Source organism: Equus przewalskii, chromosome 12 (genome assembly GCF_037783145.1).
Source record: "Equus przewalskii isolate Varuska chromosome 12, EquPr2, whole genome shotgun sequence".
Lineage (NCBI taxonomy): Eukaryota > Metazoa > Chordata > Mammalia > Perissodactyla > Equidae > Equus > Equus przewalskii.
In genome coordinates this window covers 11275585-11299032 of record NC_091842.1, presented here as the reverse complement: position 1 = coordinate 11299032, position 23448 = coordinate 11275585, and the positions used below count along the sequence as shown (strand labels likewise).

The following is a 23448-nucleotide window of genomic DNA, read 5'->3' as shown; positions in this document are numbered from 1 at the left end:
GCTGGCCTTGAAAATGGAGGCAGGAGCCGTGAACCAGGGAAAGTGGGCAGCTCCTAGAGGCTAGAAAAGGAAAAGAAAGAGATTCTCCCCTAGAGCCTCTGGGAAGGACTGCACCTTGATCTTAGCCCAGCGCCGTCTGAGTCAGGCTTCTGATCTACAGGATAATACACTCATGCTGTTGAAGCCACGAGGTTTGTTGGAATTTGTCACAGCAGCAACAAAAAACATATACAATGATATAGTACATAAAATATAGAAATTCAGGGGCCGGCCCGTGGCCGAGTGATTAAGTTTGCGTGCTCTGCTTCGTGGCCCAGGGTTTTGCCAGTTCGAATCCTGGGTGCGGACATGGCACCGCTCGTCAAGCCATGCTGAGGCGACGTCCCACATGCCACAACTAGAAGGACCCACAACTAAAAATACACAACTATGTACCATACCAGGGCGGGCTTTGGAAGAAAAAGGAAAAAATAAAATCTTTAAAATATAGAAGTTCAGAATAATGCATAAGTGTACTACAATTTGAATATGTATTTTTGTATGTATGTTTGTAAATGTGTAGACCAGTAGTGCCCAACCTTGGCTATACATTAGAGGGATCTGGAAAGCTTAAAAAAGAAGTCCCAATGTCCAGGCTGCAGACCCCTAAATCAGAACCTCTGGGGCTGGAGTAAGGGATGGGGAAGAGAAGAACCCAGGCATCAGCATGTTTTGAAGCTTCCCAGGCACAGCCAGGTTGAGACCATTGGTGTAGACCATCTCTGGAAAGGTAGGCAGTGGGGAACAGGGCGAGTGCAGGACCACGGAGGGAAAGAGGGAGGGACTTGCTTTCTTTTCTTTAACCTTTGAACTTCACTATATACCTTAAAAAAATTTTTTTTTATTACGGAAAATTTCAGAGTAGTATATGAAAGTCGAGAGAACAGTGGAATGAACCCCCGTGTATCCATCAGCCAGCTTCAACACTTGCTAACATTTTGGTACCCTTTTAATTTTCCAGCACATGCATGTGTTATATATTAAGATAAATTTCAAAAATATGAAATAGAATACACATGCCAAAAATAAAATCCACAGAACTGTGGAGACAAAACCTTGGGGACAGGGCCCAGGAACCTGCATTTTAAGAAGCTCCTCACAGTTGGGGGCAGCACCAGGCTCTCTCTGCCGCCGCCTGGCCCTCACTGACTGTATTCTGGTTTCTCACTTCCCAGCACTCTCATTAGCAATGCATCACGGACCCACCTGTGAATGTTTTGAAGGCCTCCTTGAACCATTTCCATTTTCAGCCCATACAACCTCTCTTAATGAATTCCAGAAAGTTCGCTGTTGCTTAACAAGGCATGCAGAGTCCTTCACAACCTCCTACAGGTTTCCTTTACTCCTCAGGACTGTTTCTTGGGCCTCTGTGGCCTTACAAAGTGGCTTTCCTGGAAAGAAGGGGACCCTGATCTTGGTCTTCTGTCTTCTCTCTCAACAGGGCTTTTAACAGAACCCAAGAAGGAGGAAAGAGACAGGAATTTCAGCACAGCTCAGGCCCTTCTCTCTCCTCAAGGCTTCTCTTCAAACAGATCTTCACAGATACCAGTGTGGGAGCCGAACATGCAGGACTCCAGGCTCGAACCACCAGGTTCCTCAGGGCCTGTTGTCCGCTGAAGCAGTCCAGGTGAGGATCGCAGCTTTTTGAGAGGTAAAATTAAAAGGGCTGAGAGGTGAACTCAATGCTCTGGGGGGCCTAATAAGGGTGGGATTGCATGCTTTTGGAACAATTGTGGAGGAGGTTGAGTCTTGAAAGATGGGTATTTCAAAAGGAGGGTGGTGAGTGGGTTAGGAGAGGGAGCGGCATTCAGGGGCGGAAATGGCGTGAGGAACAGCCCCGAGGCAGGATGTGCGGGGTCTGCTCAGGGGACACGGGACGGGTCTTGTTCAGTTGGAATTTAGAGCACAGGCAGCAGCAGCGGCACTGGAAGCCAAAAAGAATATTTCTGCCTGTAAGGCACTTTGCAGGTTACAAAGCTCGTCCACTCCCTCCCTCACCAGGTCCTCAGGTCAACTCTGTAAAGTACAGAGCCATTGTTATTGAAGTCATTTCACAGGAAAAAAACAAAAACAAAACAAAACTGGGATTCAGAGTGGTTAGGGAACCCACGCAAAGCCGCGAGACAAGTAAATGGCTGAGCTGGGATGCCAGCGCAGGCTTTCTGTCTCCCAGCACCCTTTCCCTGTGACTGGGATCATACTTGGAGCCCTAAGTCATACTGGGCTATGGTATCTGTTTGAACGTAGGCAATGGGAGCCACGGAGAGGATTTTAGAAGAGGCGTGAGAAGTTATCAGAGATGTGCTGGGCCTTGGGCACGTGTGCTGGCTGGGGCAAGGACCGAGTGCAGCCACGGAGCTACATCGCTCTGACAAAGAAAGTGCGACGATTTACAGGCCACGTGGACAGGACAGAAAGGGAGACAACAGCTGAGGGTGGGCCCTAAAGAGAGCCCGTGGAGAAGAACCATATTCATGCTTTCACTCATTCATGTGATAACTTTTTATTAAGCGCCCCCCTCTGTGCCCAGTGCTGTGCTAGCCATTGGGGATGTAAAGGTGAACTTGACGACAGGGTCTCTGCCCCCACAGGGCTGACATTTCAGGGGGTGGCAGATAATAAAGAGCAAATGAAGGAAGAAAAGAACCTCAAATTGCGATTAAGCAGGAACATACCACGTGATCTTCAGGAACATACGAGGACATACACCCAAAGTTATGTGGTCTTTGAGGTGGCTTCTCCTGCCTGCCCTGGAATCCTCACCTCTGAGTGTGATGCAGACTGTATTCGGGGTCCTGTGGGGGTTCAGCGGAGGGAGGCTGGGGAAGGCCTCCTGGAAGGGCAAGCATTGAGGTGGAACATTCGACAGATATTTAATGAGCCCCCACTGGGTGCCAGGTTCTGTTCCAGACTAGGGATAATCAGTGAACAGAATAAAATAGGCCATGTTATTACCTTCATGGAACTACCGGAAGGAAGATAGATAATAAGCAAGACAGACAAATAAAATAGTATTTCAGATGGTGATGAATGTTCCAGAGAAAAATCAACTGGGGAAGGGGGATACCGAGTGTGTGGCGACAGAACTGCAGTCTTCGAGAGGGTGGCCAGGAAGGCTACATTGAAAAGATAACATCTGGGTAAGACCTAAAGGAGGTGAGAGAGTAAGCCACGCAAATATATGCAGGTGGGTGTTCCAGATAGAGGGGCCTACAGTGCAAAAGTCCTCAGGCAGGAGCTTGACTGAGTGTTTTCACATGAGCGAGGAGGCCAGTGTAGTTGGAGCAGAGACAGCAAAGGGTAGAGTTGTAGAAGGTGAGGTCACAGAATTAATGAGAGGAGGTGTGGGGACAGATGGGGCATTGAAGGCCACTGTAGCTCTTACTCTGAGAAGGGAAGCTACTGCCTTGAGAGCAATTTGCCCAAGGCAGAGGTCTGGCCTGGCTCATGCTGGTTCCGCTCATCCACTCCCGGGTCAGGCAGATGCTATTCTTCCACCTCTCACCAGCAAGATAACATTTGCTATCAAGCCATGATGTTGGTAGATCATGAAAGGCTGAACAGTCGTAGTCAGAGGCTGCGTCAAGTTCAGGCTTAGCTAGGCATTTCTCTAGGCACACAGAAGGAAGTTTCTGTAGAGGTCAGAGAAGTAGCCACTACCAACCGATGCAAGCTGTCTCCTGTTTCCTTTATGTCTCCCGAAGCAGCTGCTACAGGCCCCTCCCTGCATCCTGCAGGCATCAATAAATGCCTGTGTGGTAGTGGCAGTGGTTGCGGGGAGGCAAAGAGAAAGGACGCTGCACTGAAGATTCAACATTCCCCCGAACATTTATTGAGTGTCTTCAATGTCTGAGGGCACAGTCAGGCCTTGGAGCAATTACATCTACCTGACTTTCAGAGCTCAGCTTCAAGGTCATTTTTTCCCAGAAGCCTCTGGACACTCCTCATCTAGCACCTTGTACCTCCCTTAGTCTAGCATTTATAAAATGGCATGTTAAATGCCTGTTTTCTGGTCTGCATGTTCTACTAAACTATAAGCTCTTTTAAAGCAAAAGCCCAGATTTTGTTCTCAGTACTTAGCACAGAGTCTTGCACAACGCAGGTATCATTTAATCAATAACTGCTGGATTAAATGAGACAGTGATGTAGCGTGCTAAGTATGAACGAACAGAACCCCGGGACATCAGGGGAAAGCTTCTCCGAGTTGAAAGAGCAAGTGGTCACTTCATCAGACGAAGAGGTAAGAGAATTCCAGGTGGGGAACAGGTGTGTGCAAAGGCCCAGAGGCATACTGAAGAAACGTGTGAGATTCTCTGCGGTTGGTTGGAGCACAGCAGTATTATCTGAGGAGGTAGGGCGCCAGACAGGACAGGAGGCAGGACAGGATGGTGCAGAACCGAGGTCCCATTAAGGTCAAACCCCTAACATATAGGTTACGACCGCGGCCCTGCCCAGAGGACAAAGGTTCAAACCCCCCGGGAAACAGCCAGGGACCTGGCAGGGCCTCGCACCTCGCCCTGCCCACAGCACGTGCCGCCGCTCTCCCCGCACCGGGGCCAGCGTGCCGGCTGAGGGGACTCCCGGGGCGCCCAGGGAGGGACGCCCGGGGCGGGGTGCGCAGGCGCGCTGAGGCCTCGAGCCCCAAGGGGCGGGCGGGTGCGCGCGCTTCCTCGCGCACGCGCGCAGGGAGGGGGCGACGGCAGCGGTGACGCTGCTGCGGCGGGCGGGCGGCGGCGCGTGAGGCGCGCGATTTCCCGTCTTGGGAGCAGTGCCCCGGCCCCCGCCGCTCCTCCGCCGCCATGTCGGGCCGGTCGGTCCGGGCCGAGACCCGCAGCCGGGCCAAGGACGACATCAAGAAGGTGATGGCGGCCATCGAGAAAGTGCGGAAATGGTGAGGGGCCGGGGCTGAGGGCGCTGGCCGGGGTCGCCGGCCCAGACCCTGAGGAGCGCCGGACTGGCGGGCGGGGCGGGAGCCGACCGGCAGACGCTGGGGGGAGGGGGAGCCGGAGAAGGCGGGAGGAGGGTGCAGCTCGCGTCGACGTGAGGTCAGAGGGTGTGCCGGCCGCGACCAATCAGCGGGCCGCCCGGCTCGCGGGCCCGCCCACTTGCCCGCGGGCTCGCGCCGCCGGGAGGAGCCACCGGGTTTCGGTCGCCCTCCGGCCCGGGGTCTGGCTCCCACGCGCAGCCGGCCGCGGGCTTCGTCCCCACGCCGTTCCCCCGGCGTTTGGATCCCTTAGCGTCCCGAACTGCCCCTCGTAGTAGACTGGCATCTCTGAGTGTCTCCCGCGGGCCATCCTGAGCGCTCCACGTACCACCTGGGCTGAGTTTGCGGCGAGGTTCTCGGTGCCCCCGTCTGCCGCGGGAGTAGGCGTGGTCGTCCACATCGGAGCCCTCTCTTCCCGTCGTGCCGGCCCCCACGCGGCGCGCTGGGTCGGCGTCTTCTTAGGGGGCCTTGGAGCCGTGAGTAGGGTCGTCTACACCTGCCTCGTTTGGGACCGGCTCCCGGAACGTGCGTTGCCGGCGCCGGCTGTCCGCGCATCACGTTAGACTTTCACGGCCGCCTGTGTGCGCCACCTTCTTGGCTGCTTTTCTCTAGTTACTACTGCTGATTTCAGAGCCCGGGTGGGTGTTGGCTCCCTCCGGGGAGCCTACCGCAAGTCCTCCCGCTGCCAGCCCTCCACCCCGTTTGGGGGCATCCGTACCTTGGACTTGATTTGCCTGTTTACTTGTCCGTTTCCCCACAAGACCAAATTCCTTCTCTCTTTAAGGGCTTCATATATAGTTGGGACTCATAAATATTAATGAGTGATAAGTTATTAATGATTTTCCCCCTCCAAATCGAGTCGTCCTTGGGTTTTGGTGAAACCTAAGAATTGGCAGGCGTTTCTTTCTCTTCTGGCCATCTCTGCGGGGTCAGCAGCCTAGGCCAGAGGAGCATCCATCCTCTCTCAGCTGAAACTGTGTACCAGCCTCCCTGCCATCTCCCTGCCTCAGCTCCTGTTTGTTACCAGTCCGTCCATGTTGTCGTACTGAGTGATTTCATTTTTCTCAAGTGTAAGTCTGCTCACAGCACTCCACTGCTTAGGCTAATGCTTTAGTGACCTCTTGCTCTCAGGAAAAAGACGGAAGATGGTCCTTCCTGCCTCACCAGCCTAGCTCAAACCACCGTCTTTCCCAGGATGCCGGCTCCTCTGCCGGCCCTCTATCAGCGGGAGCCACACTACTGCTCTGCTGCCTGGCCTCCTCCCTCTACCCTCCCCTCCCCCTTGCCTGGTTAACTCCCAGCTCTGCTCAAAAGTTGCTTCCTCAAGGACACCTTTTAAGATCCCCAGTCTAAGTCAGGTCCTCTTCATAGAACTTTCCACAATTGTATTAAGTTGAATCGCATGACGCTTTTTGTATTTGACTTTGTAACCTACACAAAAGGCGATTTGATATGGGTAAACCTAACGGTTGAGTGGCTGTGAAGCGAGTTGGTTGATGTCTGCTTCCAGCTGGAGCGCAGGCTCTGTGAGGGTAGGGACTGTGCATCCTGTTCCCTGTGTGCCCAGGGCCTAGCGTATGGTCTTGAATATTAAATATTTGTTGAATAAATGAGGAAATGGAGTGGCTTATCCAGGAATTAATTCCAGTTTCCTAAGTCTTTAGTCCATTCTTCTTTTTGTTACATCACAGTCTCTGCATTTCTGTGAAATCATTATTTGCTGAACACCATCGGCAATAGCAACAGTAACAGCCATTACTCTTTTTTTTTTGCTTTTTTGTAACCTCAAATTTGGACATGAAACTTTCAGAAATCGTGTTTCAAGCTCCCCAGCCCTACTTGTCCATAAGCTACTCCTCTGTTCGAGGATATCACTTGTCTTTCCACAGGAGAAAAAAACTGTGCCTGGGGGAAAAAAACTACTCATTTTTTTAAAGCTTTATTTCAAAAGTAACTTCCTCTGTGAAATAAAGCCTTAAAACAGTCTTGCCGTGGCTCATCCTTCACCTCTTCCTGAAACCAACGTAAGGCTCGGTTCTGTTAGCTGCAAGCATCCTATCCCGCTCCTGCAATTATTGTTAAATGGAATCGTGGTTCAACCCAGAGTTCCACAGGAGTCACAGGAGTTCTCCACATTTCCGTGGTATATCCTAATCTTACTCTGTCTTTCAGCCTCCTTCTCACCTTCCCTGCCGCCTTCATGTGTTAGAATGATTTGCTTATCTACCTTTTGCATTCTTATGAGCTCCCAAGGTACGGACCATATCTTACATATCCTTTACCTCCCGCAGGGCCCTGTCTCATAGGGCTTTATGAGTATCAATGGAATTGAGTTAGTTTTTGGAAGATAAATGATGGCCGGGTCGATACCTGAGTGTGAAAATGTGCTGGTACTCTGTATTGGTGCAGTCTTTGAGGAACAAGGCTTTGGTACACTTTACGTAAGGAAAGGTGGTAAGCAGAGGCTTCAGAGTAAAGGAGCTTGGTAGAGAAGTCTTCTGGAAGGGGTGATTTTGCACTGAAAGTTAAGGTATGATTTGACAGAGAGGAAGTTTGGAAGGCGTTTAGGATTGAATGGTCTGCTGAAAAGTAGAAAAGCACAAGTTGTGAACAGAAAATCAATTTTATTATTTGTCAGTTCTAAGAAGTGTCTTTCTTTTAGGGAGAAAAAGTGGGTGACTGTGGGTGACACGTCCCTTAGGATATTTAAGTGGGTTCCTGTGACAGACAGCAAGGAGGTAAGTGTGGAAGAAAATCAAAACAACAAAAAGGTACCGTTTCCTTTTTTTCTTTCTTTGATCACCTCTTCATTTTAAAGGAATTTATTTCCCCAGAATTGAGTTGAAAATACTTGAAGGCACCCTCTGTCATTGGTCCACGCAGAGCCTCTCTCACTTTATTATTTTCCCCTTTGTTCCCTTTCCTTAACCCATTCCTCTTTTCCAGGGCTTGGCGAACTCCAGCCCAGGTGTGCCTGCTCCCTGTGATTGTCAGTATAGTTTGATGGGAACACAGCTATGCTCTTGGGTTTCCCTGTTGTCTGTGGCTGCTTTTGAGTTGTAATGGCAGAGTTGAGTAGTTGCCCTAGACCTAATGGTGGGCAAAGCCTAAAATATTTATTATCTGGCCCTGTGAGAAGAAGTTGCTGACTCCTGTTCTTATCCACTTAGCTACCCACTGTAGTGTATTTTATGTGTTTATTAAGTGTATATTCCTTTCTAATTCCTCTTCCCTGGGTTTATTTGGACACCTGTGTATTCTTGAAAAATACATAGGGTTGTTTCATGTTTGTATTTTTAAAAAATTTACTTCTATATATAGCTTTGTCCTATAAACCTCTATTTCTTCTCTTTTGTTCAGCGTTGTTTTTGAGAACTCTCTGTGTTTCTGTAATTGTAAATAGAGTTGTTAACCTTTCACCCTTGCATTATATTCTCTTATCTGCAGCGACTACATTTATCTACACATTCCCTGGGTGATCAACACCCAGATTGTCTCCACTTTTTTTCTCCCTACCTATTTAAAAATATCTCAAATATAAAACACATATAGAAATGTACATAAAATATAAGTGTACAGTAAAGTGAATAATTATAAAGCTAATACCCTTGTAAAAGCCACCCAGGTCAAAACGTTGAGCATTGCCAACTCCCGCAGAGGCCTCTCTTGGACTCTTCCCAGCACCCCTGCCTCCTTTCTAGAGGAAATCACTGTCCTGCTTTTGCTTTTCTTACCACTTCTCTGGTCATTCGTAAACATTTGTCACCTTATATAAACAGCATCATGAAGTATCTATGTTTGTGTGTCTTGCTTTTTTGCTCAGCATTACACTTGTAAAATTCATCCGTTCGTCTTCGGAGCTGTTTGTGCCTTTTCCTTGCTGTATGGAATTTTATTACAGGACTGTACCGTGATTGATCTTTCCAACTCTCACGTGGATGGATATTTGGGGTGTTCCCAGTTTGGAGTAATAGGACCAGTGCTCCTGTGAACATTCTTATTCAGTATGTGGGTCAACATGTGCATGAGTTTTCCCAGGATATATTCCTAGGAGTGGAATTGCTGAGTCTTTGGTTATGTATATTTTGACCTATACCAGCTATTTCCCAAAGTGATTGTACCAATTTATATTTCCACTAGAAATATGAGTTCTCATTGCTCCAATCCTCATCAGCAGTTGGCATTGTTGGACTCATATGTAAAGATGTCTTGTTGTGGTTTTTTTTTTTTTTTTTAAAGATTTTATTTTTTCCTTTTTCTCCCCAAAGCCCCCTGGTACATAGTTGTGTATTCTTCGTTGTGGGTTCTTCTAGTTGTGGCATGTGGGACGCTGCCTCAGCGTGGTCTGATGAGCAGTGCCATGTCCGCGCCCAGGATTCGAACTAACGAAACACTGGACCGCCTGCAGCGGAGCGCGCGAACTTAACCACTCGGCCACGGGGCCAGCCCCTCGTTGTGGTTTTAATTTGATGGCTAATTGTGTAATTACTAATGAGATTGAGCACCTTTTCGGTATTTATTAGCCTTTTGGATTTTGTCTTTTAGGAAGTGCCTGTTTAAGTCTATTTGGTTGTAGTCTTTTTCTTATGACTTACAGGAATTCTCTCTGTTCTGGACACAAATCTTTTATTGATTATACTTTCTGTATCTTTGCCCATTCCGTGGCTTGGCTTTGCACTCTGTTTATGCTGCCTTGAGTAACAGAACTTTTTAAATTTTAATGTAGACAAAATAATCTTTTTCTTTATAATTAGTACTTTTAAATGTCTTAAGAAATCTTTTACTTTTTGAGGCCACAAAGATATTCTTCCTGTAATCTTCTACAAGCTTATTATTCTGTAACTGTTTATAACACACCTGGAGTTGATTTTTGTATATTTTGAAGTAGAGGGCCCAATTTCATTTTTTTCCATGTGGATATGCATTTGTCCCAGAACCGTTTTTTGAAAAGACTATTCCTTTCCTCCTGCCCTGTAGAACCACCTTTGTCATATTTCAGGTGTCTGTCTATGGGTCTGTTTCTTTGTGTTGTCTCCAGCTTTTTACTAGCACAGATGACTGCAGTGGGCATCCCTTAAACCATTCTTCTTGAGGACTTGTGGGAGGTGTTCTCTGAACTGGATGCCCAGGAGTGGGATTGCTCTGTTACAGGGTGTACGTATGTAATTAGTTTTACTAAATGCTGCCAGATTTCTCTCCAGAACAGCTGCACCCATTTTTTTTTTTTTTTTAAAGATTTTATTTTTTTCCTTTTTCTCCCCAAAGCCCCCTGGTACATAGTTGTATATTCTTCGTTGTGGGTCCTTCTAGTTGTGGCACGTGGGATGCTGCCTCAGCGTGGTTTGACGAGCAGTGCCATGTCTGCGCCCAGGATCCGAACCAACGAAACACTGGGCTGCCTGCAGCGGAGCGCACAAACTCAACCACTCGGCCACGGGGCCAGCCCCACAGCTGCACCCATTTTTGCAGTGCCTTTCACGTCTTTACCTTTCTGATTTGCATGGATTCTTTGATTGATATTTTAGATATAAAAAAACTGGTCAGTTTTGTACATGGCAGATGTCTTTGACATGTCACCTGTCTGATAACTTTGTCATAACGTCCTTTAATTTTTTTGTGTCAAATTAATGAATTTGTCCTTACATTTTTTACCTTTTGGGTCTTGTTTCTAAATTATTCTCTGTTCCATGGTCATTAAGGACTTCTGGGGCTGGCCTGGTTGCATAGTGGTTAAGTTCACATGCTCCACTTCAGCGTTTGGGGTTTGCTGGTTCGGATCCTGGGTGTGGACCTACACACTGCTCATTAAGCCATGCTATGGCAGCATCCCACATACAAAATCGAGGAAGACAGGCACGGATATTAGCTTAGGGACAATCTTCCTCAAACAAAAAGAGGAAGATTGGCACTGGATGTTAGCTCAGGGCCGATCTATCTCACCAAAAGAAAAAAAGAACTTCTGTATCTTCTGTTAGCTTTTCAGTTTTAACTTTCACATTTAGATGTTTAATCCATGTAGGTTTCTTGGTTTTTTTTCAATAGTGGAAATATGGATCTAATTTTCTTTAATACAGTGAGCCATTTCCCCAATATTGTTTATTAAGTAATCTATCCTTTCTCCACTGATTTGTGATGTCATCTCTGTTGTGTACCTGTTCCTATCTATATCTGTTTGAACTCTATATTCTATTTTGTTTTATCTGTTCCTGCACTGGAGTGACTGTTTTATGTACTGTCAGTTTTTAGAATGGCTTAATGTCAAGTAGAGTGAGTTTTCTCTCTTTCTGTAAGTTTTTGGGAAGGTGGCCTTTATCAAAATAAAAAATTCCCTGGGATGGGGCTGGCCCGGTGGTGCAGCGGTTAAGTTCACATGTTCTGCTTTGGCGGCCCAGGGTTCACAGGTTCATATCTCGGGTGTGGACAGGGCACCGTTTGGCAAGCCATGCTGTGGCAGACATCCACATATAAAGTGGAGGAACAGGGCCAGTTTTCCTCAGCAAAAAGAGGAGGATTGGCAGCAGATGTTAGGTCAGGGCTAATCTTCATCAAAAAAAAAAAAAAATTCCCGGGGGCTGGCCTGGCGGTGTGGTTGTTAAGTTCGCACACACTGTTTCTGTGGCCCAGGGTTCGCAGGTTCGGTTCCCGGGTATGGACCTAGCAGTGCTTGTCAAGCCATGCTGTAGCAGCATCCCACATACAATAGAGTAAGATTGGCACAGATGTTAGTGCAGTGACAATCTTCCTCAAGCAAAAACAGGAAGATTGGCAACAGATGTTAGCTCAGGGCCAGTCTTCCTCAACAAAATAAATAAGTAAGTAAATAATTCCTTTTTTTTAGTTTTCTAAGATTTATTCAATTTTATGAATAGGTGTTGGTCTTTATCCAGCTGCTTTTCCTGTATTTACTGAAATGTTCATGTGATTTTCCTTCTCTAATCAATAATCTATTAATATGGGGAATTATATTAATAAAGTTTCTGATGGTGAACCATTCTTTGATCCTAAGACAAATTCTATGTGGACATGCTTTGTTTTTGTTGGTTTTTGAGACTTTTTTAATACAATATTGCGTTCAATTCACAAATATTTCATTTAAGATTTTGCATCTGTTCATTAGTACAATTGGTCTGTAACTTTCTTTTCTTATGCTGTCTTTACGTTGATTTGGTATTAAGATTACACCAGCCTCCTAAAACAAATTAGGCAATTTCTCTTCTTTTTTGATTTCTGGAACAACTGGTTTAAAATGAGAAAGTTTAATGGAACTCACTTTTACTCCTGTCTGAGTTTTTGGTGGGGGGAGTACAGTGGCTTTAATGGTAATTGATGTATTTAGGTTTTCTCTTTTTTTTGATACTTGTTTTGCTCTTTTATGTATTTTCCAGAAATTTCCCCACTTCACGTGTGCCATTGGTTCTTTAATAGGGGGCAGTGCTGGGTCTTCCCCACTTTCCCTGCCTCCCCAGGAGTGTTTAGAAATGAGGCAGGGTGTTTCTTCATTGGCCAGTGATGCTGAACTGTTGGCAGTGTGTCATTCAGTCCTGTGCAGTGAACAGTTAATTGGCCTGTCCAGAATGTCGGCAGTACCCCTGCTGAAGAACGCTGGTCAGAGCTTCACATGTACTGATACATAGTTACTTATCATATTCTTTTGTACTTTGAAGTCCCTGTTATATTGGTAATTATTTTGCCGTTTTCACATTTGTTACTTGCATTTTTTTCCCTCAATGTGATCTGTCTTGTCACCTCTTCTAAAATCTTTATGAAAAATCATCTTGTAATTTTGTCAGTCTTTTGTATGCTATTTCATTAGTTTTTACCATCATTTCCCTTTTTTGTGTTTTATTAGATTAACTCTGTTGTTTTCCTAGCTTCTTGTATTGAACACTTAGATCTTTTTTCTAGTTTTTCTTGTTTTTGAAATACATTTCACTTCTTTAGTAGTTTCCCATAACTTTTGACATATATGAATGTCAAAATATCATTGATGGTATCATCAGCTAAATTTTTTGTAAGTTCCTCTTTGGTTTCCTCTTTAACCCAAAGATTATTTGATAGAAAGATTTTTAGTTTCTAGATATGTGAGGTTTTTTTAGCTATCCTTTTAAAATTGGTACTCTGTTTTATTAAATTGGCAGGATATTAGTTCCTTGGGATTATTGGGACTTTTTTTGTGACCTAGTTCATGATTTATTTTTGGACCATTTACTTGTGATTAAAACAAATATACTCTTAGGTATGAAATGAAACAATTGAATCATTTATCATGATATCCAAATCTTCTGTATCTTTGCTTTTTTTTGTATGTTTTTTTCTATATGTTTCTGAGACGAGTGTGTGAAATTGTGCGTTTGTTTGCTTCTTTGTGGCTAAGTCAATTTTGACTTTATGTCGTTGACACTCTGTTTTTGATGTGTGTATGTTTATGTCGTGGTTGTTATATCATCTTGATCTGTCATTCCTCTTACCAGTGTATAATGTCTCTCTTTGTCCCTTATGTCCACCTCTTTTTGGCCTCAGATTCTATGTTGTCTGGTATTATAATTTCTACCCTGTCTTCTTTTGATTTATATTTGACTGCTATGTCTTCTAATTCAGTTTTCCCCCCCTTTTCACATTTTCTGCTTTTTGGGCACGTTAGGATTAGGTTTAGCTGTGGGTGACAGAAAACTCAAAATGACAGTGGTTTAAGAAAGAAGTTTAGGGGCTGGCCCAGTGACATAGTGGTTAAGTTCACACGCTCTGCTTTGGTGGCCCGAGGTTCGCGGGTTCAGATCCCCAGCACAGACCTAGCACCGCTCGTCAAGCCCTGCTGTGGTGGCATCCCACATAAAATAGAGGAAGGTTAGAACAGATGTTAGCTCAGTGACGATCTTCCTCAAGCAAGAAGAGGAGGGTTGGCAACAGATGTTAGCTCAGGGTCAGTCTTCCTCACAACAAAAAGAAGTTTATTTTGTTCTTTTTCTTAGAGGAACAGAAGTGTACAGTCCAGGGCTGGTGTGATGGTTCTGCTCTAAGAGACCCAGGTTTCTTCCAACCTTTCTACTCCTTTTTTTTAAATTTAATCTTTCAGAGAGTAATGACTATTCATGTTACTTTATTTTTAATTATGGTAAAATACATATACCATAAAATTTACCCTCTTAACTATTTTTTAATTTTTCTCCCTCTTGTTCTCCCCAAAGCCCCCCAGTCCACAGTTGTATATCCTAGTTGTAGGTCCTTCTGGTTGTGCTGTGTGGGACGCTGCCTCAGCATGGCCTGATGAGTGGTGCCATGTCCGTGCCTGGGATCTGAACTGGCAAAACCCTGGACTGCTGAAGTGGAGCGTGCCATCGTAACCACTCGGCTATGGGGCCAGTCCCTAACCATTTATTAAGTGTACAGTTCAGTGGTGTTAGGTACGTTGACCTTGTTGTGCAGCCAATCTCCAGAACTCTTCATCTTGCAAAACTAAAACTCTTTACTCATTGACAGCTCCTCATTCCGTTGCTCCATTTGTTTTTTCTGAACCCCCTTCCTTCTGCTTCATTTTTGACCTTGTATTCCAAGGTTGAGCCATTCATTCAACACATTCGGGTTGCAGGCAGCAGGAGAAGTGGAAGGACGGGCAAATAGTATTTTCGTGAATTTAAGGAGTTTTCTAGAATTCAGTTCAGGATATATACACTCACTGTATGTGCTCATAATAGCTCGTGGCTTGCCTAGTGGCCAGGAAGGCTGGGAAAATGTGACCACCTAAAAATTTCATTAATATAGACAAGAATTTCTGCCATGATACACTTTCTTTTTTTCTCTCTCTTCACCTCATGATGACTAGACAAATTTTCTTATGATTTGAAAGTTCTGCATTCTACTTTTGTTTTTCTATTGGCTACCTCTAACTTAGTAAAACTTATACTTATTATTTATCCCTATCAATGTATAAAGCTTATCCAAATCTGTGTTTTCCCTCTGAACCTGATAACACTCATAACGCATTTTAATTAACTCTGGTCTCTGCCCCTTCCCACGTCCATCCTTACGCTGTCCTTAGTTTTGACTAGGATTTCAGTTCAGATATTTCAGTTGTTACAGATATATCTTGTTTTAGTCATTGTTTAATTAGACAAAATAAACATTACTAAGTATTTACTATCCCTTTATGCCTATTTGTTATTGCTTTCTCCTGGATTCGTTTCTCTTCTTGCTGGAATACATCCTTCAAGAGTTTTGTCAAAGGGGGCTTTTGTGGAGAAAACTTTCTGAAAATATCTTTGTTTTATTTTCACGTTTAATCATTTTACCTGTATATGAAATTCTAAGTTCAAAATTATATTTTCTAGAGGCCGGCCCCATGGCCGAGTGGTTGAGTTTATGCACTCTGCTTCAGCGGTCCAGGGTTTTGCCAGTTCGGTTCCTGGGTGCAGACATGGCACCGCTCATCAGGCCATGCTGAGGTGGCATCCCATATGCCACAACTAGAAGGACGCACAACTAGAAATACACAACTATGTACTGGGGGGCTTTGGGGAGAAAGAGAAGGAAAAAAAAGGAAGATTGGCAACAGATGTTAGCTTGAATGCCAATCTTAAAAAAGAATTATATTTTCTGTCAGCATTTTGAAACTATTGCTCAGCTGTTGTGCTTCTTGTGTTGCTGTTGAGACTCTGCTGTCAGTCTAATTCTGGATTCTTTATAGGTGATCCTCTTGTATTCCTGGAAACTTTTAGACTACTTCTCTATCTTTGATCTAGAACTTTTGTAAGAATATCCTGTGATGTTCACGTCTAGCTTCTTTGTTTCTTAGCTTTCTCTCATTTGTTTCATCTCTTTGTTCTTTCCTCATATATTCTGATTTCTCAACCTAGTTTTTGCTGATTACTCTTTTCTTCAGCTGTATCTATATCTACTACTAAACTCACTCAGGTTTTATTTTGAACAATTAGATTATTCATGCCAAATTTCCTTAATTGATTCTTCTTCAAAACAGCTTTCCACTATCATCCTTATCTTTCTGAGGAGACTTGCCATGTTTTATTTAAATTCTTCTGTCTCATTAGTCTGCTGCTTCTGGTATACCTTGTTCTGTTTATTGTCTTTCATGGTGCTAATTTCCCTCTAATGTCTGGTTCGCTTTTTCTATGTACTCATCTCTTGCTCCCTCTGAGCTGCCTTGGCTAGTAATATGTAACTGAAGGGAGGATGTAAGCCTAAACTCTGGTTGCCCTCCTCTAAATGAATTCAGGGAATGGGGTTAGCCTCAGGGTTCAGCCTTTCCCTTTCTCCCTCTCCTATCCTCTCCTGCCTGCCAGGGAACTCCCAAGTACTGGTCTTACACGTGCTACCTTTATCTGGGAGCAGCCACCCTTCCTGGTCATTGCCAAGCCCAAGGAGCTGGTGGGTGAAAGTTGGGGGGGCTCTGGAGCCCCCCTTTATTCTTCATCCAGCCCTGGCTCCGCTGGTGCCATTACCCAAAGGTTGGACAGTTAAATCTCTTGGGTAGTGTGTGTATATTTGGGGGAAGGACAGTGCTGGAAAGTCTCCCTCAACCGACTTCTCACATAATAAGCCCCTGGCCCTTTCCTATTTCAAATTCTCCCTGCCCAGGGCTCAGGTCCCTTTGTCTCTCCCAAGGGCTTCTCACAGTGTTTGTGTTGATTTCTGAGCTGGGCACTGAGGTCCATCAGTTTATCCACCCTCCAGTGGTCCATGGTAGTGTGCCATCTCCTAAGGTACTAGCATAGACCTATTAGATTGGGAAAAATGGAAAATGGTGATCAAATTGGTAAGGAAAAAATGTGAAGGATACAAGGGAGTGGGACCCTGCTGATGGAAGAGTAAATTGGTGCAAACTTTCTACAGGTTAAGTGGATCATATATGTATGTTTACAAGCTTTCAGTGATGGATGTATTAATTGACTGGATGATAAGAATCCTTTCACAATGGATATGTGTATCAAATCACCACAGCATACACTTTAAGTGTCTTACAATTTTATTTGTCAAGTATACCTCAATAAAGCCGAGAGGGAAAAAAAGCTTTCAAAATATTTATCCCTTTGCTCTAGACGTGTTACCTCGAGGAATTTATCTTAAGGAGATAATCATGATGTGTGCAAGGTACATCTGTGGTGTTGAGCATTAGAATATTGTTTGTTGTATTTATAAATTGCAAGCAAAATAAAGATCTTATTGTAGAGAATTCATTAAGTTATTGTGTACCTGTATCTTGTAAAGGTTTGTAACCATTATAAAAGATATGTAGAAGATTACTCAGTGGCATATGAAGATGTTTTTAATGTGGTGAAGGGGAAAAGGGAAGCAAGCTATAATACTGCATCATGATCCATTTTTATACAGATATCTGTATAGATTGTCTCTGGTTGTGTGGGTGGTTTTCATTTCTTTTTCTGTATTTTCAGCATTTCCTATAATGAATTACGTATTTTACCTGAACACAGAACATTAAAATAAAGATAAGTCAGAGATCAGAAAAAGAAAATGGTAAAGCCAAATGTTGGCATGACTCTTAGTGAAACTAGTACATCAAATATATTGCCATCATCCTTTAGAGAGTGGTGAGGTACAGTGTTTTACAAGAAAAATAATGTTTATACTTTTTGATCTAGAAGGAATATTCTTTTCTGAATTTATTCAAATAAAATAATCCAGGAAGAAGTAGAAGTTGAGCAATGGGGCTTTATTCCTAGTAGCAATAAATAAACACAATCCTAAATAAATTAAAGTTAAATGCCCCGTAGTTGAGAAGTGATTGAGTGTATTATGTTGTATGGAATGTTATGCAGCTGTTAAAAATCATGTTTATGTAGCTTGTGTAGTCAAATGGTGAAGTGTTATTACATTAAAATTATGTCTGCATGTGAAAGAATGAAGGGAAGGACATGCATAAATGTGTACAGTTGGTTTATTACAGAGGTAGGATTGTAAATTGTAATGCTAGTATGATGCATGTACAATAAATAGACATGTATTAAAAGTATGAATTAGTAATTTTTTTTCCACCCCAGTACATAGTTGTATATTCTAGTCATAGGTCCTTCTAGTTTTGTATAAGCTGCCTCCACAGCATGGCTACTGACAGATGAGTGGTGTGGTTCCACACCCAAAACTGAATCCAGGTCACTGAAGCAGAGCGTACCGAACTTTAACCACTAGGCCATCAGGGCTGGCCCATGAATTAGGAAATCTGAGATTACCCAGATTTGAACGTTTTGCCTTTTGGGATGGTCTCATTTGCAAATGCTTAGATTATGTCCTTTCCCGGGTTGTTTGTTGCAAGTTAGTGCTTACCTTCCCACTGTGGTTCCCCTACATGTGTAACCTGCAACCTGCTTGAAGGAAATAATATTACAGGCAAAGGTGGACACAGGGTGATCATTTTGAATGGATGGGGTTGATTGGTCAGGAATAGAGCCAGCAGGGGCCCATTTGTCCTGTCACTGCTTGCATTACGTATAAAGTGACTCCTTCCTTTGTCCAGTTAGAGGGCTGTTCTTTACTTTTTTTTCCTGCTGTGGTACTAAAACAGGAATCTTTCTCAAAGGGGTATTTCATGTTTCTCACCTATCGACATAGTGAAAGGTTGGATAGAGCATTCTGATCAGGGCAGAAAGAAAGAGTACCACAGGGAGCTCGAGTAGAAGCTATGTCACTGCCTCTCACTTTTGAGTCATCATATTAGTTCTGGAAGGGTTCAGTTTATAGATAGAGACACTGAGGCTTGGGGGCACTTTGTCCAGGATTCTATTGTTCCTTGCGTCCTGGATTCTCAAACTGCTCTCATTATTCCTGTTCAGTCCTAATCCAGACGTCTGTGGTGTCTCAGCACCCTTCTCCCTCTCTGTGAATCTCCTGCTTGGCTCTGTCATATTCCTCTTTTTTTCCTTTTCTAGAAAGAAAAGTCAAAATCGAACAGTTCAGCAGCCCGGGAACCTAATGGCTTTCCCTCTGATGCCTCAGCCAATTCCTCTCTCCTTCTTGAATTCCAGGGTGAGTTGCATCCGTATGTCTTCCTTGCAGGAAAATGAAAACTTAGAGGAACCAATTAATAATAAGAGGAATAGTTGTATGGATCATTTTAGTGCCTACTATTTTGCTGGTATCTTGCTAGGCACTTTACATAAGTCTTTTCATTTAAACCTTACAATAACCCTGCAAGATAGATGATAATATCCTCAGTTTCCATTTAAGGAAACCTAGGCCTAGAGAGGTGAAGTTACGGATTGAAAGTCACGTAACTAGTGAGTGACAGACCTTGTGTTAGGTCCTGGTTTTCTGGATCAGAAGCTCTTTTCTTTAGACTGTATATTTTAATAGCGCCTTAGAGGAGGCCACACAAAGCCGGGGCACCTGCTGTCCACTGTGAGCACAGGTTGTGCTCCTCAGCCATCTCAGTGAACGTCCTGCGTGTGTCAGCGCTGCCGGCCTCATACCACCTTTCACGCCGACGTGGCAGTTACTGTTTTGGAAGCACTTTCACTTCAGTTTCTCATTTGTATCCTTACATCAGCCTGTGATGTAAACCAGGCAGTTATCATTATCCCTATTTAAGGAAACTGATGTTCGGGGGAGAAAAGTGTTTGCCTAAGCTCAAAAGTGATGGAGCTTTATTCTTTTTATAATAAAATGCTACTTCCACCTAGTGTAGAAGGTAGTGGTCTTATAGGAGGAAAGACTAGAAAGGACTTACAGTTGTCTCTTTGAAGCTAGACTGAGAGCCTGCAGGTAGCCCCTTCCCACCCTCCCCCGGCCCCCAAGGTCAGGGTGATACAGGAAGGAGAAAAGGTTCTCTAGCTGTGTGGAGGGTGTTCACAATCATAAGGTTCTGGGAGAGGTAGGAGGCTTCGTTTCCTCAGTCTGGCCACCATCTCATCCTTTTCACGAGTGAACATTTAATGAACCCCTACTGTGTGCCAGGTGCTGTGTAGTGCACTGGAGATTCAAAGACCAGTCAGGCACAGAGCCTTCCTGCACAGAGTATAGTGGAAGGAAACTGGTGTGTAAAATAAATGCAGGTGTACACAGGATACAACAGGAGCAGAAATGACAGGATGGTCATTTCCACCCAAGGGAGCCTGGGACGCAGGGCTCTGTGGAGGAGGTGATGCTTGAGCTGAATGTTGGCATGTATGGGGCTTTTCAGAAAGCCTGGACAGAGCGCGTCATACCAGACATCTGTGCACGCAGCACCTTTTAGGTCAGGGTCCAGCTTGGCTCGAGCCAAGGGTGTGTATAGAAGAACGCAGGCGGTGAATGAGCCTAGAGGTCAGAAGGGACTTTGTAGGTCGTGATAGGGCCATCTCATGCCTGCCTGGAGAAGCACTGGAGTTTGAGTTTATCCTTTAGGCAGCAGGGAACTGTCGAACGATTTAGAAAGATCACTGTGGCAGTGGTGTGAAGTACAGTTGGGAGTGCATGAGACTGAGGAAGGGCAGTCAGTGGCTGTTGCAGGAGGCAGGCCCGAGATAATGAGGCCTGACCCAAGGCAGTAGGAGAGGAAGGAACGAACGCAAGTGCTGTCAGAGCAGTAGGGTAGAGCAGATCTGGTGGCTGGCCGCTGGAGGTGAGGGAGAGGAAGGAGTCCTTGACTCCTGTGTTTTTAACTTAGGTGGTGACTATGCATTCAGACAGAGCTTTCCAGGTGGGAATCCCTTGATCCTCCAGGCACTCGGGTGGAGCCTGGGCAGCTAAAGAGCTGACCACCATCACACACCACCAGCCTCCTTCAGATGGCCCAGAGTACCAGGCAGATTTGATCATTTTCTACTCATCTTGTGTTGTGGGGAAGGTTGAGAGGCACAGCTATGTCCCTCCTTTCCGCTGGACAGTGAGAAAACACCAGGTCCAATCTATAATTGGCAGGTAATAAAGAAGGGATTAATAAGCAGATCCTGATCTTCCTGAAATACAGATGTTGTATACACTTAAAGATTCTGGCTGCGTCTGGTGCTTAGAAATACATTGTGAAATAGAAAATGCTGAATTAGTCGACACAGACTCTGTTGATAATGTGCAGTGTGTAGAAGCCCCGTAAGTGCTGCCTTCGGCTCAAGGGGTGTCTGCAGTGATCCTGGTACCCTTTGGTGTCTGTGGCCGCCTAAGGAGACACCAGGCCCCTGGTTCTGTACTGAGTTACTCTCAAGGAAAGTGACCACCCTCAGCTGTTGCCTTTGTGTCATGTTTGGTTTTCAGATGAAAACAGCAATCAGAGTTCTGTGTCCGACGTCTATCAACTCAAGGTGGACAGCAGCACCAACTCGAGCCCCAGCCCCCAGCAGAGCGAGTCCCTGAGCCCCGCACACACCTCTGACTTCCGCACAGACGACTCCCAGCCCCCTACTCTGGGCCAGGAGATCCTTGAGGGTGAGTCTCAGTTGACCCCGGATGAGCATCTTGGAGGGGCCTTGCCTCTTGCTCTTGATGCTTCTCTTTAAAGTAAGAGGTTAGAGGAGGTGCCTCAAAGCCTGGCAGTCTCAAGCCATTTGTTAGCAGTTTGGGCTGTTTTGAGGAATGGTTGCATTTTCTCCTTTCACAGAATAAAGGAATCAGGTACTCTTCATATTTGATGCCTGGGATAAGTCCCTCAAAAACCCTATGAAATGGCAGCTATTGTCTCATTTTACAGATGAGGAATTGGAGTCTTAGAAAGGTTAAATTGCTTGTCCAAGATCACGGAGCTAGTGAGTGGTGGAACTGGTTGTCTCCAATTGCATTCCTTCTAACTTCGGAGTTGATGCACTTTGCGTTATGTCTTACGAGTTTCTTATAATATATGTGGCTTCTCCGGCCAGTGTTGCCTCTTCGCCACAGCGCCTCCACATAGCTGGGAGGAAAGCTCCCCCAGCCTGAGGCAGAGATTCCACAGGCGTCTCCCTCAGGAGGCCCCGCAGTGACGCTGACCTTGCTGCCTTTTCAGAGCCCTCCCTGCCCGCCTCAGAAGTTGCTGATGAACCTCCCACCCTCACAAAGGAGGAACCAGTTCCACTAGAGACGCAGGTAAGGAGGCACTGTGGGTTTCCCAGTGTCTAGGAAGAAAGTAAGGGCTCTGCTGATGTGAAAGGATCTGCGGCGGCGAGTGTGCTGTAGTAGGGTGGGGAAGCAGCAAGGGGAACTGGTGTCTCCAGGTTAGAAGGTAGGAGAAGAAGTTTGGTTATCTGCGAGCGGTTGGGAGTGGGCTTCAAGGTTGTAATTAGGATGGATGGGGAGGTTCTGGTCCAGAGGGGTGGCCCTATAATTTCATTCTCTGGCTGCTCCTAGATTGCTGAGGAAGAGGAAGACTCAGGTGCTCCGCCCCTGAAACGCTTTTGTGTGGACCAACCTGCTGTGCCGCAGACAACGTCAGAAAGCTAGCACCATCCTGTGCCCTTCACCTCCTGACCCCCTGCCTCTATTTATTGCATTCTGGTTCTGGCCGTGCTGTGTTGCTGGGGTAAGGGCAAGCCCTGGGGCCCAGAGCCTGCACATAGGAACCTTCTGGGCTGGAAGGCCGACACTGGACTTGGGTGGTAGTGTCATCTTCCTGTCCCTGGCATCTGTGTCTGCTTGCTCTTGGGAAGAGGAGCACTCATGTCCTTTTTCCACCTCAAGTAGGCTGGAGGTTCAGCCATCCCAAGCTTCATCTGTCACCTCCAGCTAGCAGTCTCTGCTCTAGAACCTCTGGATGGAGCTGCTGGCGCTTCTACAAGAGGAAAGAGATGTGGAAGGCGCCCTCTAGAGAAGAGAGGGCTTAGGGCTACTTGAACTTGAATGGAGATTGTAGATTCATGGACTTTCCCTGGGGCTAGGGGCCCTGTAGGCTGCTGTTGAAGGCCTGGGTAGAGATTTTGGAGGGAAGGGAAGGGCTTTTCTCTACAGGAGGGCAGAAAAGTCCATATAGATTTCTTGCTGTCCTGGCGCTTCTGCCCATTCCTGAGGTTATCCTGCCTCTCGTGGGCTGTCTAGCTGCTGACAGTTCTTTGTCCCTTACCGTAACCATCCCCTTCCCCCAACACACACACATGCACACATGCAGCCTTCCCTGTTTTCAACTGCACATTTCATTCCGGCCTCCCCTGCCTCCTGCCACAAACTCCCCCAGCAAGAATTTGAGGTTCTGACAACAATACCCATCCCCCACAGTACTCCTTCAGCTCAGACTTTCTAGAAAGTTCCCTTTTCTTTGAAATCTGCATGTTTAATTGATCTTTATGATTTTATTTTTTGTTTTAAAAATTTAAGAAAATGGAAATGGGCAACAGTGAGTGAAGACATATTTTAGCACTGAATAGAATATTTTTAAAATTAAACTATTTGAAATATGTCTTGTTGGTATCTGAGTGCTTCATTCTGGAAGATTGTGGGGGCAGGGGCTGAGGGGTGGTGGCTGAGTGCTTATGAAGTCGCTGGGGGCTGGGCCCTGTCAATTCTCTTACTCCCACAGAGTG

The 23448-nt window shown here is 45.3% G+C and overlaps 1 protein-coding gene across 2 annotated transcripts; it reads left to right on the top strand.

Annotated features, from left to right (window-relative positions):
* Nucleotides 1-1213: 1213 nt before the first annotated feature.
* Nucleotides 1214-23324, top strand: BCL7B (BAF chromatin remodeling complex subunit BCL7B). Of its 2 annotated transcripts, XM_070566429.1 has the most exons (7): nucleotides 1214-1371; nucleotides 1481-1666; nucleotides 7686-7761; nucleotides 18919-19015; nucleotides 21218-21388; nucleotides 21942-22021; nucleotides 22283-23324. In XM_070566429.1, exons 1-7 carry the CDS (start codon nucleotides 1229-1231, stop codon nucleotides 22373-22375), a joined length of 846 nt encoding a protein of 281 aa, XP_070422530.1. In that variant the 5' UTR covers nucleotides 1214-1228; the 3' UTR covers nucleotides 22376-23324. The 2 variants fall into 2 exon arrangements, with proteins under 2 accessions (XP_070422530.1, XP_070422531.1); XM_070566430.1 differs by lacking the exons at nucleotides 1214-1371; nucleotides 1481-1666 and adding an exon at nucleotides 4660-4930.
* The last annotated feature ends 124 nt before the right edge of the window (nucleotides 23325-23448 follow it).

Excerpts from the sequence above, each read along its gene's own strand:
- BCL7B (XM_070566429.1), top strand. The coding sequence starts at position 1,229 with ATGCATCACGGACCCACCTGTGAATGTTTTGAAGGCCTCCTTGAACCA. Across the intron at positions 1,372-1,480 it reads TCCTTCACAACCTCCTACAG|GGCTTTTAACAGAACCCAAG; the intron begins GTTTCCTTTACT and ends CTCTCTCAACAG. Across the intron at positions 19,016-21,217 it reads TCTCCTTCTTGAATTCCAGG|ATGAAAACAGCAATCAGAGT; the intron begins GTGAGTTGCATC and ends TTTGGTTTTCAG.